This window comes from Ambystoma mexicanum, chromosome 10 (genome assembly GCF_040938575.1).
Source record: "Ambystoma mexicanum isolate Mex_15411 chromosome 10, UKY_AmexF1_1, whole genome shotgun sequence".
In the NCBI taxonomy this organism is placed as follows: domain Eukaryota; kingdom Metazoa; phylum Chordata; class Amphibia; order Caudata; family Ambystomatidae; genus Ambystoma; species Ambystoma mexicanum.
In genome coordinates, this window is record NC_090932.1 from 878974770 (window position 1) to 878989942 (window position 15173).

A 15173-nucleotide genomic window follows, 5' to 3' on the forward strand; every position below is an offset into this window, starting at 1 on the left:
CAAGGTGAGCCAAGGGAATCAACAAATACCTCTTACCACCATAGACTTACCTGATTTACCACCGGCGGTATTATTCTCCATATCTTCATATGCCCCATCTGTAAAGAGGGAGACAAACAACACGTTAACGCATGTAATAGTTACCGGGTAACACAGACTCTTACCTGAACGCCAGCAGCAGCTACGAGACCTTCTTCTCACGAACTCAGTTGCAACTTAAGGAAGGAAGGGGACAAGAGTGAACATCAGGCACATTGAACTCTTTGAACTTGATACTTACCAATGCCGCCTGGGACTTCAGAGTCAATGCTTACTGGAACTCTCCCAACGCCTTCAAACCAGTGAAGTAATTGGTATCTACGTGCCCCTGCAAGGCAAGCAGGATGGAGAGCTCATCTTTTACAAACTTAAGGTGAGGTTACTAAGGGGATATCGGAGGTGATTAGTGGGGGAGAGCGAGAACAGTTGGGAGGCCATCACTAAAACCCAAAGGTGGCTAATCCCTGTCTCCACTTGCAGGAAAATACTTCTTCGGGTCCAGCAGACAAGACTAGGTGTGCCAGTCCAGACAGTCATCTCTGCACTAGGCATCACGTTGACAGAGACCGCAGCTGTCTGGGTCCGATCGACACCTCTGTGGGGTCCAGGTGAGCATAACAGCCCTTTGCTTCTGCATTTTATTGTGGTTGTTATGTATGTTTGTATATTTGTAAATCATGTTTTTTGTAGCGCTTTGAGGATCATGGGCAAAAAGCGCTTTATAAGAATTTGAAATAAAATAAATAAATTAATTAATAAGTTTCTACAATGTCAATATCTATTTGTTGGGCTAGCTGAGCTGCAGTAGGAGATGACGTTTAAATAACATCTCCAGTTTCCGTTCTGAGATGCTAGATGACCAGAAAATATGGAGATAATAATGTGAGTGAAGAATGATAGAAGTTGTTTTGACATAATGTATTGTATTGTATTGTACTTGTCATTTGTGTAGCGCCTTTACCACTCTTATAGTTTCAATGCGCTGTTAGTGGGAACACACTCAGGGGAACGAATTCCAGAGTATTGGAGGTTCTGGTGCACGATTATGATGCATGTGTGCATTAGGCCTGGAAAAGCATAACAGGGATGGCCTGGCTTCGGTCAAAAGGCAATCCATGCGGTCAGGGATGTGGATGGGTGCCGAGAAGAGTAGGGGTAGCGCCAGTGTTAAAGAATATATGCCACCAATATGAAACTTGGATGAATGATGAATGTTGCAACGTTTTTGTTGGTGGAGTTCTGAAGTATCCAAGTGTAACAGCCCTCTGAAAGTAACTACTAATTTAAATGGGGGCATCTGAGAGTTATGTTATGTTATGTGCAATTATAGAGCATTTGTGGAGCGCAACCTTCACCAACTAGGGCATCATGGCGCTGAAAGGGTAAGACAGAGCAGGCCAAAAAAGAGAAGAGTTAGAAGAGAACTCAAGCCAAGAAAAGAAAGTTCTTAAGGGCACGTCAAAAAGACAGGTGGTCCACAACTGCCCATAACTGCAGCAGGGAGGAGTTCCATAATTGAGCCGCTACCACAGAAAAGGAATGCCCTCCCACACGGGAAGGTCTGAACCGAGGAACCAGAATCCAGAGGGCGAAAGAAGAGTGCAGATGGCGGGATGGGACATACTGTCTGAATTTCACCTGCAAATATTCTGGCCCCATTTTATAGAATGGCCGGTGGACAAGGCAGATAACTTTAAACTTTATCAATTTAACCACAGGAAGCCAGTGCAACATATGCAAAATGGGAGAAGGTGAAGAAAACCGGGCGGCACCAGTGGCCAACCTGACTGCAGTGTTTTGCAGGATTTGTAAACGCTGGAGCAAAAAAACAGGTTGCCCCAAGAAAAGCGAATTACAATAATCCAAAGACCCAGATGTAAGAGAAGATACTACCATGGGACGAAGAGGAGAAGGAAGGTAGGGGAAAACTTAATGCAGAATGCGAAGTTTAAAATGAATCGACTGGCATAAGGCACTGACCTGAGCCTGCATAGACAAAGACGCGGAGAGCTTAACATACAGATATTTAACCACTACGGGTCGAGATGACAAGGGACCAAGTTCATCCGGCCAGAAGGCGGAGGACCAACCTGAGGACTCAGGGGTAGAGCCAGCGATGAGGACCTCCGAGAGTGGATGCACCTTTGCTCTGCTTAGAGTCACACATACAGTGAATGTATGACTTTGACCCTGACAATAGCTAGACGAAAAGAATGATAGCTGTGCCAGGCAGGTGCTGGGAGTAGCCCGAGGAAGTCCCAGTAAATGGGCTCACGAGGCAGTACGGCCTTAGGTTTTAATTTCTTGCCGAGAATGGTAAATTTAGCTCTGTTTGTACAGTCAGGATTTTCTTGTAAGTTAATGGAAGCCTATGTTGCGCTGGGGTTTCTCTTTCAGTTCAAGGCCTAATGTAATTTCCTGTAGCAATAGCAAGCAGGATTAGATAGAGAAGCAGCCTGGTCTGTTCAGTAGATGTGTGTGTTTGTGCAGCCCAGGAGAGTGTCTTGACTTGAGAAGGAATTAAAAGTTTGAGCACCAAGAGGAGACCTCTCTCTTGTCTCTTCAGGGAAGGTTCCTGTATCACAAGGTAAAGGACCCTGATACCCAAGGTATCAGGGTCCCCTCTCTGCTAGTGCGGGGAAAGGTGGCATCCTTTTAGCAAGACATAGGGCCTCATTACACGGACAGCGGTAAGGGTTAACGGTCACCGTTAATGGGACCGGTGACCGTTAACCCTTACTGCCTTACTACGAGGTCCCTTCGCGGGTTGGAGAATTTAACGCCTGCTTTTTGCAGGCGTTATAAACCAACCGGCAAAGGGACCAGGGAGCTAATTATGGTACCGCAATTTGCAGTGCCGTAATTAGCACCTTCCCCATTCCCATTATGCCCTATGGGGCAAAAATGGGAATGGGGAAGGGCAATGGGGGAAGGGGGAATTACTGCCCCACCAACCTTGGAATAGGGCGGTAATTCCCCTTTCCACCAAGGCGGTGCCGGTATTTTACCGGCATGGACCAAGGTGCTAATAGCACCTTGGTCCACCGCCGTCCGTGTAATGAGGCCCATAGTGTCTGTCAGGGACGAGCACTGTGCCCATCCTTCTTCCTTAGTTCCCCCATTAGGATCTGAATGCGTTGGTGCCTAATTCTTTTTCTTAAGGTCAGTCTCCATCTCAAATGCAGATGAGCTTTTCCTATGATTGGAACAGTCCATGCGAACATCCCACAACTTCTGCAATTGGCTGCATTTATCTCCCAGCTAGAAGCATTTCCCCCAAGAAGGAAAGTTCTTTTCATGCTGAAAACGCTGCTTCTTTCCCCCGTGTGAGTCCCCAGTGTGAGAAACCAAGGGTATTGCGCCCGCTAGTACCCAGAAATCTCTCATTTGGGTGGCCAGGGCACGGCCATCACCTTTTGGATCTAGACCCTAGGGCGGATCAGTGCAGGAGGATCACCTGGGAGAGGGTTCTTCTGGGAGTGTGGGTGAGGTAACCGATGGTGAGACACGATATTCCCCCCTCTTTTGTTTATCTGACTCATCCTTTTTTTTAGGATTTTCCAAAGTCCCAACTCCCCCCCCTTTTAACACAAACACTGGGCCGAGGAAGAGGGTGACTTAGAGTAATCAGACTAACTCTCTCACATCGTACTGGACATGTCCTGTTAATCGGTCAGGAGAAGTCAGGCACTTTACTCTAAGTGCATACACCTAATGCCAATTAGCTCTCCTCACCTGAATAAAAGGCAACAGCTAAAGACACACTCTGAGCAAGGCGGGACATGAGTACGAGCAGAACTTCTGGGATAAAGGCACACCTACTGGAACAAAGCAACAGACCAAGGGACGAGAGCAGCGGGCTGAAAACCCCAGGGGTTCCCTACTGTAACGGAGTGGTTCAGCGAAAGGAAATAGCCCACTCGAAAGTCTCAGTAAAAGTTACATTGTTTGAAGCATTAAAGCGAATGAACAGCAAAAGTGAAGTAAGCAAGAGCAAACGTGAACTTTGAGTCAAAGTGGTCCTGCAGTGGTCTGTAAGGAGAGCCACGCACATTTGAAAGTCTTCAACATCCGAAAGTGGTGCGAGCCCGATTGACGGAGACCCAAAGTATAATAAGCTTGGGGAAGGGAGCCCCCTTGCAATTTGTGTTGAACTTTGATGTGAGAAGTCTGAGCCCGACAGAGGGGGACCTACTTGAACTGTGTGGTGAAAGGTCTGAGCCCGACAGGGGGGACCTTTGTGAACTTTGTGTTGAAGTATTATTTTGGAAATCGAGTAAAGAGACTTTAATGTGAAGGCCAGGCGGGCCTCAGTCCACGGTTTGGAACTGTTTATAGTGTTGTAAACCGAGCCACAGTTTATCATCCTGCCTACAGGGACAGCCTTACTCCGTGAGGTTTAACGTGGGGAGGACAGCTGGTTCAACCGCATTTATTCTTTGAACACTGATTTTTCATTTGCATACATTTCTCCTTTTTACACTTTTTCTACAAGAGGTAGGGCAGGCCTTAGGTTTTATTAGCATAGGCCATTTTGATTTGACGGACTCCACTATGACTGTTTGGTTTATCGTTTGATGGTCGAGACTACTCCCATCTTAGTTACAGGGCAAAGTAGGAGTTTCTCCAGCCCCAACATTTTCAATAACGGTTTTACAAATTGTATCCATTGTGTCAGTGGGCCTCATTAGGTGTATGGCGGTAAGGCAACAACGGTGCTGGTATCGCTACCGGCACCGTTGCTACCATACCACCATACTAGGACTTCTGCTCGCAGGTGCCCTAGCACCCACCTGGTCTGACCAGGTGGCTGTACCGGCACCCGCGAGCAGAACATGATGGTAGGAATGGCACCGTTATGAACGGTACCACTGCTACATCCTCCTCATTCCCACTGAGCCCTATGGGGGCTCAAATGAGAATGGGGACGTACCGGCACCCGCGCAAGGGGAATTACTGGGTCCGCCGAGGTCGGAAGGGCCTGGTGATTCCCCTTTCGCGGGTGCTGAAGCCAGAGCCAAGTTTGTGGGTAGCCATGCCGGTAAAACCAGTAAGGCTATCTCCAACCTCGTAATGAGGCCCAGTGTCATACTTGTGATACCATGCCTCCCCTACACCAGTCAATACAGATCTCTGCCAAGGATCTAAGACAGCCCGGAAGAGAAAGTGTTGAAGAGAACTGATAACAAGACATGCATATAATTATAGTAGATAGGATATCTACTATATAACACAATAAATCATCTGATTGACAAGTCATCATTTGTATTTCAATTTCCTGTGCGACTTTTAGTGGTACAGTTTGCATTCAGTATCATGGTTTGTCATCAGTGAGTAGGGGTACGCATGTTATCAGAACCAATCCATTAGCAAAGTTGAGAGGCCCGTATGAGGCACACTTCCTGTCGTTCGCTGCCAGCCCTGTGGGGTGGGTGGAGATGCTATATACGCATATCTACCATCCGAAGCACCAGAGAATGTATCTGAGTTAGACAGTGTAGAATTTAAGGGGATTGCAAGGATAGATCAGGGCGGCCCAGCCCGCAAACTGTCTCCTGAGGTCAGTTGCAGGTGGTACCCCTCCCTCAAGTAAATACACATAGAATTACACAAGATTCAAGTACATCAGTGTGTTTGATCTAGTTTCAAACGGCTGAGTCCCAGCAAGGTAGAATGTGACTTTGGGTTTACAGTCTGTAAAGGTTATCTAGTGGGAGAGTACAATAGCCAACAAACAAAGCCATGTGAGATGATATGGGCCAAGAGGTTGTTACAAAAGTATTGTTGGTTTGATGTGACTCAATGGGCTTTGGAGACAATTTTGTTTCACTGCAAAAACATCTGGCACATTGGTGTTTCTAAAGGTTATGCAGTGTTCAGATTCATCTTGAGAACCCTACAAGGCTAACATTATTGCAACTTTCAGGAGTCATGAAAAATGGTATCATATCTAGTTCGACAATAATTCTGTGCTCTCCCATCCTCTCAACAAACTTGGAAGTACTTACAAAATCTCTTCATGTTGAACATCCATCTTTCCATTCGACTTCAGTGAATACGTTGCTTGAGTGCATCGTCCGGTCTGAAATATTGTTGGGTTTTTTGCTATTTCATACCATATTCCAAGGTACTGGGGAAAAATAGCAAACACTGTGTTTGTATCTTCTGTGCAGTGCTTGCAGTTATAACAAAATACAGTATTTGAGACGCATTGCCTATTGGTCCAATCCTGCTTTCATTGCATAGTTTTCCTGCATTTTAGTCCACTTGATTGTGTAAACATGTGTACCCTAGAAGGCCTTTTGAAATTCTACTTATGCACAGAATTAGTAGTAGGTTAAATAGCATTGGTCATAGTGCTCGGGTGCAGTTAAATATATGTGCAGTTCATTTATTGGGAGCGACAGTTAAAAGGTTTGAGAAAGTGTCAATGCTGAGTCAAATCCCAAAATGCAACCATGCAAACTGATTGGATTGACAATAAGCGTCCATATTTTTTGAAGAACACATCTTGAGAGTTACACATGATTCTTGTCTTCCTTTATTTAACTTCTTATATAGCACACACTACAACATTAGTTTTTGCTGGTGTCACAAGGGTGACAGGGGTCAGAAATCAGGCGAGGGAGGGGAACACTTCTTCACACCCCCACGTAGACCAGCTGTGGAGAGGAGGGCATGGTAAGAAAACCTGCAATAAATATGGATGTTACAGGAGAGGGGCAGAATCAACGAGTTCCAGATGGATGTCATGTCCTTGCAGAGGGCACCTGGCCTAGCAGTTTGGGCTGCGCTGCTCCCATTGGTGGCAGTACCTGGCTGATTTGCATATGGATGGACCCCTTTTCAATGGCTCAGACGAGGTAAAAAAACGGCGGTGTGGAAGGTTGCCCAGAGCAGTGCCAGTGGTTCAGATTAATTGCACCTATCACTGTTTCGTTTATAGTGTCACAAGGGTGAAAGGGATCAGAAATCAGGCAGGGGGCGGGGAACACTTCTTCACACAGCCACCTAAAACATCTGTGGAGAGTAGGGCATGGCAAGCAACATGCAATACAAATGGATGTTAGCAGGAGAGAGGCACAGTCTCGAGTTCCAGATGGACGTCATCACTCTGGTTCTGCGTAAAAGGCATCTGAGGTGCATACCCTTGTGCAAGGCAATGCGCAATTACCTTGACACCTCAGAACAAATCACACAACACTCAGGCAATCTTTCTTAGTCCCTGGGAGAGCAGGCGGGCAGAGGAGATCTATTTGATCGGCAACTGATGAGAAACACCTGCCCCAGGTGGCACTGGATATAAACCAAGCAAGGTCTTTCATCCTCTACCAACATACCAAGAGCTTTGGGGGGAGGACAGAGGAACCATCTGGAGGGGTGAGTAGCCAATTAATGGTCACTATAATAACCTCATGTAACTGGATCTTACTTTGTTGGCCATTCACTAAGGCTGACACCTCAGCTGCAGAGCCAGCCTCACACTTGAGGCACAAAGAGAGCCCTGGAGGCTCGGCTGGAGCAGTGACTTGAGTGTTAAATCAGCTTCCTTTATAGGTGTTGCAGCAGCTCTGCAGAACGCCCCCTTTCCCACCTTCTACAATCATTTAATAACTTTGAAAAAAGATATCACACTTTTAGTAACATACAACTAAAAGTCGCCACTGTCTTCTGTGACTCACTGCAGTTCCCACTCTTAGTATAAACAAGTGGCGCAGTCTGTCTCTGGGGTATTTGGCTGTCTGTCTGGAGATCCCAGCCCCCCTTCCTGGGCATGCTCGCTCCCACTGTCCGTGTTGCTAGTTCTAGAGAAGATCCGGGGCTATGCTAACGTCAGCACTGTCGGGACTCAGGGCTAGCTAGCCTTTTATTGTAGGCCCTGAGCTTCTATCCAGGTTTACAACCAAAAGTCCCAGAGCTATATCCCTCTCAGCCCCCACTAGAAACGCCTCTGGATGTAACGCTTGACAATGGCTTGTGCACACAAGCTATGCTTAGCTCCACCTAGCCGTGCCCCGACCTTAACAGGGAGAAAGGAGTCTGAGGTCAGGCTTCCTCACCCAGTCGACGCTCGCCTCAGTGCTGTGGCACCAGTTTCAACATCCCATCCATTGCTCTCCACCTCAGGGCCCTCCACTTCGGCTTCACACCTCTTCTGGGCTCATTCTGGGTTCCTTCTGGGAGGCCTCATTCCCCTCCACCACTGCTGAGTGGGGGGAACGGGCGCATCATCCAGAGCCAGCTCCTCTGTAATGTGACTGCTCTTCGTTGGTGGGGCACCACAAGTGTCATGTGGGACCACTCACTGTCTGTGGCATAGACATGGTAGGGCATGAGCAGGCAAGGCCCACCCAAAATCTGTAAATGCCCACTCTGCGGCGCTGTGTAGGCATTTACAGATGGTTATGTCGCCGCGGTGGGTCCAACTACATTAGCTTCAGGCCTCACTTGTTAGACAATCCTAGTTACGGCTCTGCCCACTCCTGCTGTTCCAGCATCGTTGGCTCCCCCACCGCATTCGGGCACCTTCACCCAACTCCATTGCAGGAGGGCATTCCTGCTTCTCAGTCCTCGTCTGTTCCTGGGCCACCCCTTGCTACGGTTCAGACCCTCTCCCGCAGCCCCTGCACCTTTTTATAGTGGGCTGCATCTAGTGCACTCTTCTCTCTGACAAGGTACCTCACAGACCTCTCTGCCACAAGTGTGCAGGCAGGATCCTCCCCAGATCTTCGCCCAGGCCTCTGCCACCACCACCACGACTAAGGCCAGGGGATCCGCCACTGCTATGCAGTTCTACAACATGCCTGCTATGTTCTTGCGGGCTGGTGCACCATCTCGACCTCCCCTCACTATCACTCTGAAGAAGGGGGCAGGGGCGCATTGAGTGCTGGTTTTCATGGTGTGCCTGGGCTGGTACATTCACGGATCTCCATCTCCTGCACTCTCCCGCAGTGGGGAGGTGGATTTTGATGGTGTCGGCAGGCTACTCCCATGCCTCCTCCCATGGCAACCCGAGGCAACCTCCTGTTGCCCCCTCACCCCCCGAAGATAGAAAGCACTGTGCCTTTTCTCTTCCATGCTACCTCCAAACTGGCCCCTTGTAGATGTTGCTGGGCTGACCCAGACTTCAGAGTTTGCCTGAGACATGACCCTCCCTCTTGCTCAGGATCAAAATTTCTAAGCAACCATTATACAGGGAGCTCAATGGGGCAGTCCTTTCCAGAACAACAGCATTCCATTACATGTAAATACTACTTTAGAGATTCTGGCTTTGGTCTTCACTATTCCTTGATGCCCTACGTGAGCAAGATGCACCACTCTGGTTCAGCGCGAATGCGGTTTCACAAGGTAGCAATCTCTGAGACGAACCCCTTCCTGCGATGCAGACAGTCCTTGCCATGTTTTTACGAGTGCCTGTAGCTCGGTTTTCGTGGTTGATGTGCAATGGCCGTCTTCTTCCGATATATTCTTCTATTGTCCAGTTCTATGAGCTTGTATGACTGGTTGCAAGCAAGTTTCCTCTTGTGCCGCTGTTTGTCTTTCTTGTAGAGACAGAGCTTTTGGCCTGGCACCTTGCAACAACAGTCTGACATGTCCTTCAGTGTGCTGTGTTTCCTTGGTGGCTGATTCTGGGTGCCTGGACAAATAGTTGTCTGGGATTGTGGCCCCCCACAAAAGATGAAACTGATACTCTCCCTATTGGCGAGGCAGTTTTTTCTATTTGTGTTGGGGAATGTGATGCTGGTCCAGTGGAAAGAGGCACAACTGGCTTGTGATGCGTCACGAATGTAGACGGAAATGGCGGCAGCCCCACTGTATTGCTATTGCCACTTTTTCTGTTTGTGAATATGTTTGTTTGGTTCATGTCAGGGCTCTGCTGGCATTCACAATGGGGTGTACCGCCCCTCATTTGCCTTTTTGAGTGAGAACTTGCATCCTAGAGGGCCTTATTCAATCCCATGGGGAAATTAGGTTTAAGCTGAAAGAGCTTAGAATTGGCTCCAAGTGCACACATCCCCTTACGACTTATCTGAGCCCCTTCACTATGGCACCCCTGTGTATACATGAATGCTTTTTTTTTTTTATCACAACTAGTCCTGTGTAGCTTGATGACACCACACAAGCAGTACATATAGAAAACACACTGTGATTGTCCTTAAAGACATCTAGTTGTAGATCGTTCAGGCCTCAGGTTTGCACAGCTCTGAGTAGAACAACTAATCAGAATCGTTTTGATGATAACTTCTATTTTCAGTCTTTTATCTGTGGTATTTATACTGGTTGCTTGAAGTCCTTTCTTAGAATGTTCTGTATGTATATGTATTTATTTAGATAGAGAGTAGAATGATAATGATGTATTATTTATATATTTAGATACATCATCATCATCCCAACCAAAGTTGTTACTCATTTATCATCCTCGGAAGGATGAAAGGCTGAGTTGGCCGTGCGGGGTATGGACCTGCGACCTGCAGATCACACATAGATCCCAGTAGCAAGCGCTAGACCTGCTGAGCTGTCTTACCAGCATAGAACTTGTCAAGAAGCTTTTTAAATGAGTGTATGACTTTGGGCAATGTCATTTTTGGGTGCCTTACGTCAATATGAAAGAGATGCATGGAGAGATGCATTAGCCAGGTGCTGCATTGGAGGCATCGGGGCAGCAAGAAGGGCCCGCAACGGCATACAATAATTAACAACAAGACAGGGTTGTCCTCTGTCCCCTCTGATATTTGTTTTGGCCATGGAACTGTTGGTGATCGCCTTGAGGTGTGATGCGGGAATACAGGGTCTGAACTTTCATGGTGCAGAACAAAAGTTATGGTTTTATGCGGAGGATCTGCTACTTTTGTTGCGGAATTTGGCTGTGTCCCTACCTGCCTTGTTAAATGTATTGGACAGGTTTCATGCTGTAGCGGGATACCAGGTTAATTGGTCTAAATCTGAGGTGTTACCAATATCAGGATACTGTGATAAAAATGTGGTTACTGGACTTGGTTTTCATTGGTGTGACAGAAAACTGAAATATCTGGGTATATGGCTGACCCCATTGGTAGATGAGATGGCAGGGGTGAATATGAACAAAGTGTGTAGTGATTTGAAAATGAGCATTTTAAGGTGGTCTCTGCTTCATTTGTCTCTCTGGGGCAAGGTGAACGCTCTAGAAATGAATGCTGCTCCGAAAGTTAATTACGTTCTGGGTATGCTTCCGGTGAAGATTAGTCAATTCTATTGGAAGAAAATTGATGGCTTGTTACAGTCCTTTCTTTGGGATGATAAGCCGCCACGGCTAAAATTATGGAAACTTCAGTTACCTGTGGAAAAGGGGGGACTAGGTGTTACGCTCACCTGGTATCCACGGGGACGCCACCCAGCCAGTTGGTCGTTGGTGCCCTTCCCAATGATTCCCTGGTGTGGTCTCGGCGTCGATGGGATTCCGCCTGGAAATGAAGGCTCTATTAGGACTGGGCGACCAAGGTAAGTTTTCCCCCACCTCCCTTGTGTTTCCAGCCCCTCCAGGTTCTCTTCTCACCTGGTTGTCGGAATCGGTGGGCTCTCCGTCCTGCTCTCTGGGGAGGGGCGCATTATCTTTTGTGGGTGCGGGCGGTCCAGTTACTTCACTGACTGCTGCCCTTGTAGTGTCTTTCACGTAGGTCTTATTGCGATTGATGGCGTTGTAATTCTTGCATGCCTTTTCTCTGTTCTAAATGTCTCTTTTATTATCTCCCTAGGAGCGCGGAGTGTCTGCTTGGAGAACTGGATATGCTGGTTCTCTCCGGGAGATGATGGCGCACTATAGCGCTATGATGCGGTAAGGAGGCGCTTTGCGTAGCACAGCGATGTCTTGTCCTCACTGACCTGTGCTTTTCTCTTTCCGTAGGTCGCGGTGAGTTCCCAGGGCCGATGGAGTTCCGGCGCTTTGTCGGCCGAAAAGCAACCAACCAGGTAAGTCTTCAAGCGCTTTGTGGTTGTAATGTCTCCACTACCTCCTTTAATGATGTCTTCCTCCTTTTCTCAGGTCCTTCGATCCGGGCGGTGAACTCCACCAACAGAGCTGCTCAGGAGCTGCGAGCAGTGAAGGATGATGAATGCAGGTAAGATTCTGCTGCTAATGATGTTCTTGGTTTTTCTGTAGGTCCGGAATTCACCAGGCTCGTGAGAAAGCTGGACACGGTGAGTGTCACGTTGCTAGAAGCAAAGTAACGCGAAGCATGTTGTCTTGTTCGGGTGTGGTTTAAATAGCCACTGTAAAGTAGTCCAGGTAAAGTAGTCCCTAGGCTACCACACCCAAAACACTAGACCTCATAGCTTATTTCTAGGAATCAAGCTATGTGGATGCCTCCATGTTGGCTGGAAGCTTAAATAAAGTAGTTCCTCAAGCAGATGTCTTTCCTTACTGATGAGCCTGGTGCCAAAGGCACCAGGACTGGCCCCAAGAGGGCCTGAGAAGTGGATGCCAGGCCTTATTAGTGATCCGAGCCCTAATTCCACCTGGCCAATGGGCTTGCCAGTGGGGATCAGGGCTGAGGGTCGTGACACTAGGCGTACCAAACTTCAAAGCGTATCATTTAGCTTTTTCCAGTCATTTTATTATACCCTTTTTGAAAGATCCACCTGATAAATGGGTAATTGCAGAGGCGAGTTTGCTGGGCTCCTAGGGCGATTCTCACAGCAACAAACAAGTCATGTAAGAAAATGCCTTTGACAGTTTTTCTGAGAGAGACGTGTAGAAATATTCATGAATTACTAGGATCGTTTGCTTTGAAAACCACTCATGCCTCCATTTGGCTGAATCCGTTGATTTCTGTTGGGGGTAAGACTCTATTCTGGCCAGAGTGGTTTCTGAGTGGAGTGTTCTGGATTGGTGATGTCTTTGTGGACGGTGAGTGGATTGGAGAGAGAGAGTTGTGTGAGAAATTTAACATTGAAAATGTCCTAGTTGATGATTTCAGGAAACTGAAAAGATGTGTAAGTGATGTGGCAGAGCAAGGGGGTACAATGAGGAATCTCTTTCTTAAGGAGAGGGATCCAGGTTGTGGCTCAGTTGCTAGCAGGATATACAATAGTATTGTGTCTGCATATAAGGAGAATTCTGAATTGAGAGATGAGTGGGGCAGGAGATTGGGGTGTGAGATTACGCCCGAGATGTGGTTGGAGATGTGTGCTAATGTTAAGCTTTGTGCTATTAATTTGGAGGAATGATTGAGACAAATTAAGATCCTCAATAGAGTGTTTTGGAGTCTGGAACGATTGTTCAAGAGAAGAATGGCGGATTCGGATGAATGCTGGTGTTGTGGGAATGGATTGGGTAGTTTGGAACATCTACTATGGGACTGTGTGCGAGTACAGGGATTTTTGGCACAATGTTTGTTGCATCTGTTTGCGTGTTCTGAATTTGGATGTTGCTTTGGACTTCAAAACAATGATTTTGGGAGGTGGTGAGTTGCTTGAGGACTTCTCAGTCTCTAGGAACATTTTTTTGCTCCGTGGAGCTGCTTTGGGCAAGAAGATGGTGTTAAGGGACTGGAAAACTCGGATTGCACCTGCTGTTGAGGATTGGATTGAGGGGATGTCGGGTCTTGCAAATGTGGAAAGGACGATTTACAAGAGACAAGGGAAATTACGATTACATGGAAAGATTTGGGATGACTTTATGAATTTATACTAGTTCTTTGCTTGTTATTATGTATATAGTATTCTGCATCTTATTTCATTGTTTGGTATTTATTGTTTATTTTATTGAACTGCTTGGTTTTCATTGTATAAATCTTACAAATAAATACATTTAAAAAAAATCCAACAAGAACATACAGTAATACAAAATTAACTTTAGGAGTGATTAAATATGTTACTAGATTACTTAAGTCTATCCACATGTGATAAAGCAGGACAGGGTGTGGTGGGGGAGGGGTGATTCCACCAGACAGCTCTGGTGCTGCTTCCAGGGAATACGGGTGTTTCTTCAGGACACTCTTGAAGCCTATGGTGAACATACTGTAGGCAGTTCCAGTGATGGGGGTCGAGTCGGGTGAAGGAGTGAAATGGAGAGGTTGCACAGAGAGGGGGAGGCGAGATTGGACCTCAGAGTGTGTGGGGGAGGGGAGAGCAGAAAGAGCTAGAGGTAGCTAGATAGGGTGAGGTTCTAGCCCCCGGAAGGAGGAACTTGAAGAGGGAGCAATTCCGCATAGACAGCCTCCACACATAGCAGCGGTACAGGGAGGTTAGAGGTTGTGGGTAGTAAAGGTATGCACTCTGTGACTAAGAGGCTAAAGAACTAGAGAGAGTGTCTGTCCCACGAGTGGCCAATATGTGTTTTTGTGGAGCTTTTACAGACCTGCAAATTAGTCATTTATATAACACATTTGCAGTCATACTCCATACATTTTTGCACCAAGGCATAGTTGAAGTAACCTGATTGCATGGCCTTTGAACCTTGACAAATGAGGAGTAGAGTAAACAGATATACTCAGTTTTATAAATGTGAAAGGTCAGACGAGGAATGCTCATAAACCGGTTGCCCTATTTCTTGCTCTTTAGGGGCAAACATGGTACAAAACCAATATTGCCCTCCCACACTGGTTAAAAACTGTACCTGAACCAATCAATTAGTTATATTTCGGGAAATCACCCATCCACACTACATTAAATGATACACCACTCCATCAACTAATCAGATCAGAATACCAATATAACTATTTGCAAAATTGTCAGTGTGAAACAGATACATTCTTTGATTATATAGCGTTCCTTCTAACAAACAAAATCAATTCCATTAACAGACCACTAGCAAGCGACAGGTAAAATTCAATTCTAAAATCCACTAATATCAGAATATTACAGTCTTTCATATTTCTATAATCAATCAAAGCAACCAGGGCGTCAAAATTCTCATATTGTGTCTGGGTCACAGTCATGACACTGTCGGCAGGGAGGAAGGACTCCCTCCCAGAAGTGGGTGAGGGAGTTGAGTGGTGGTCTCAGTCCATGAAACCCATACTTGTGACAGAGGTGTTAACAATGGTACTACCCTCTGTCCCACAACTTTGGACCAGAGTTCGCTTTTGTTTCTTCCAGAAGTACAATTCTGAAAATGCACCTGATCCCCACCAAGAAAACCCGGACTGGATTCAGGG

At 46.7% G+C, this 15173-nt stretch overlaps 1 protein-coding gene across 1 annotated transcript in view; it reads right to left on the reverse strand.

Moving 5' to 3' along the window:
• Nucleotides 1–15173, reverse strand: part of APOD (apolipoprotein D) — a 191303-nt gene that overhangs the window by 127012 nt on the left and 49118 nt on the right. The window contains exon 3 of the mRNA XM_069618588.1: nt 6048–6169. Within this exon, the coding sequence (XP_069474689.1) occupies nt 6048–6169 (122 nt within the window). The remainder of the gene's footprint in view (nt 1–6047; nt 6170–15173) is intronic.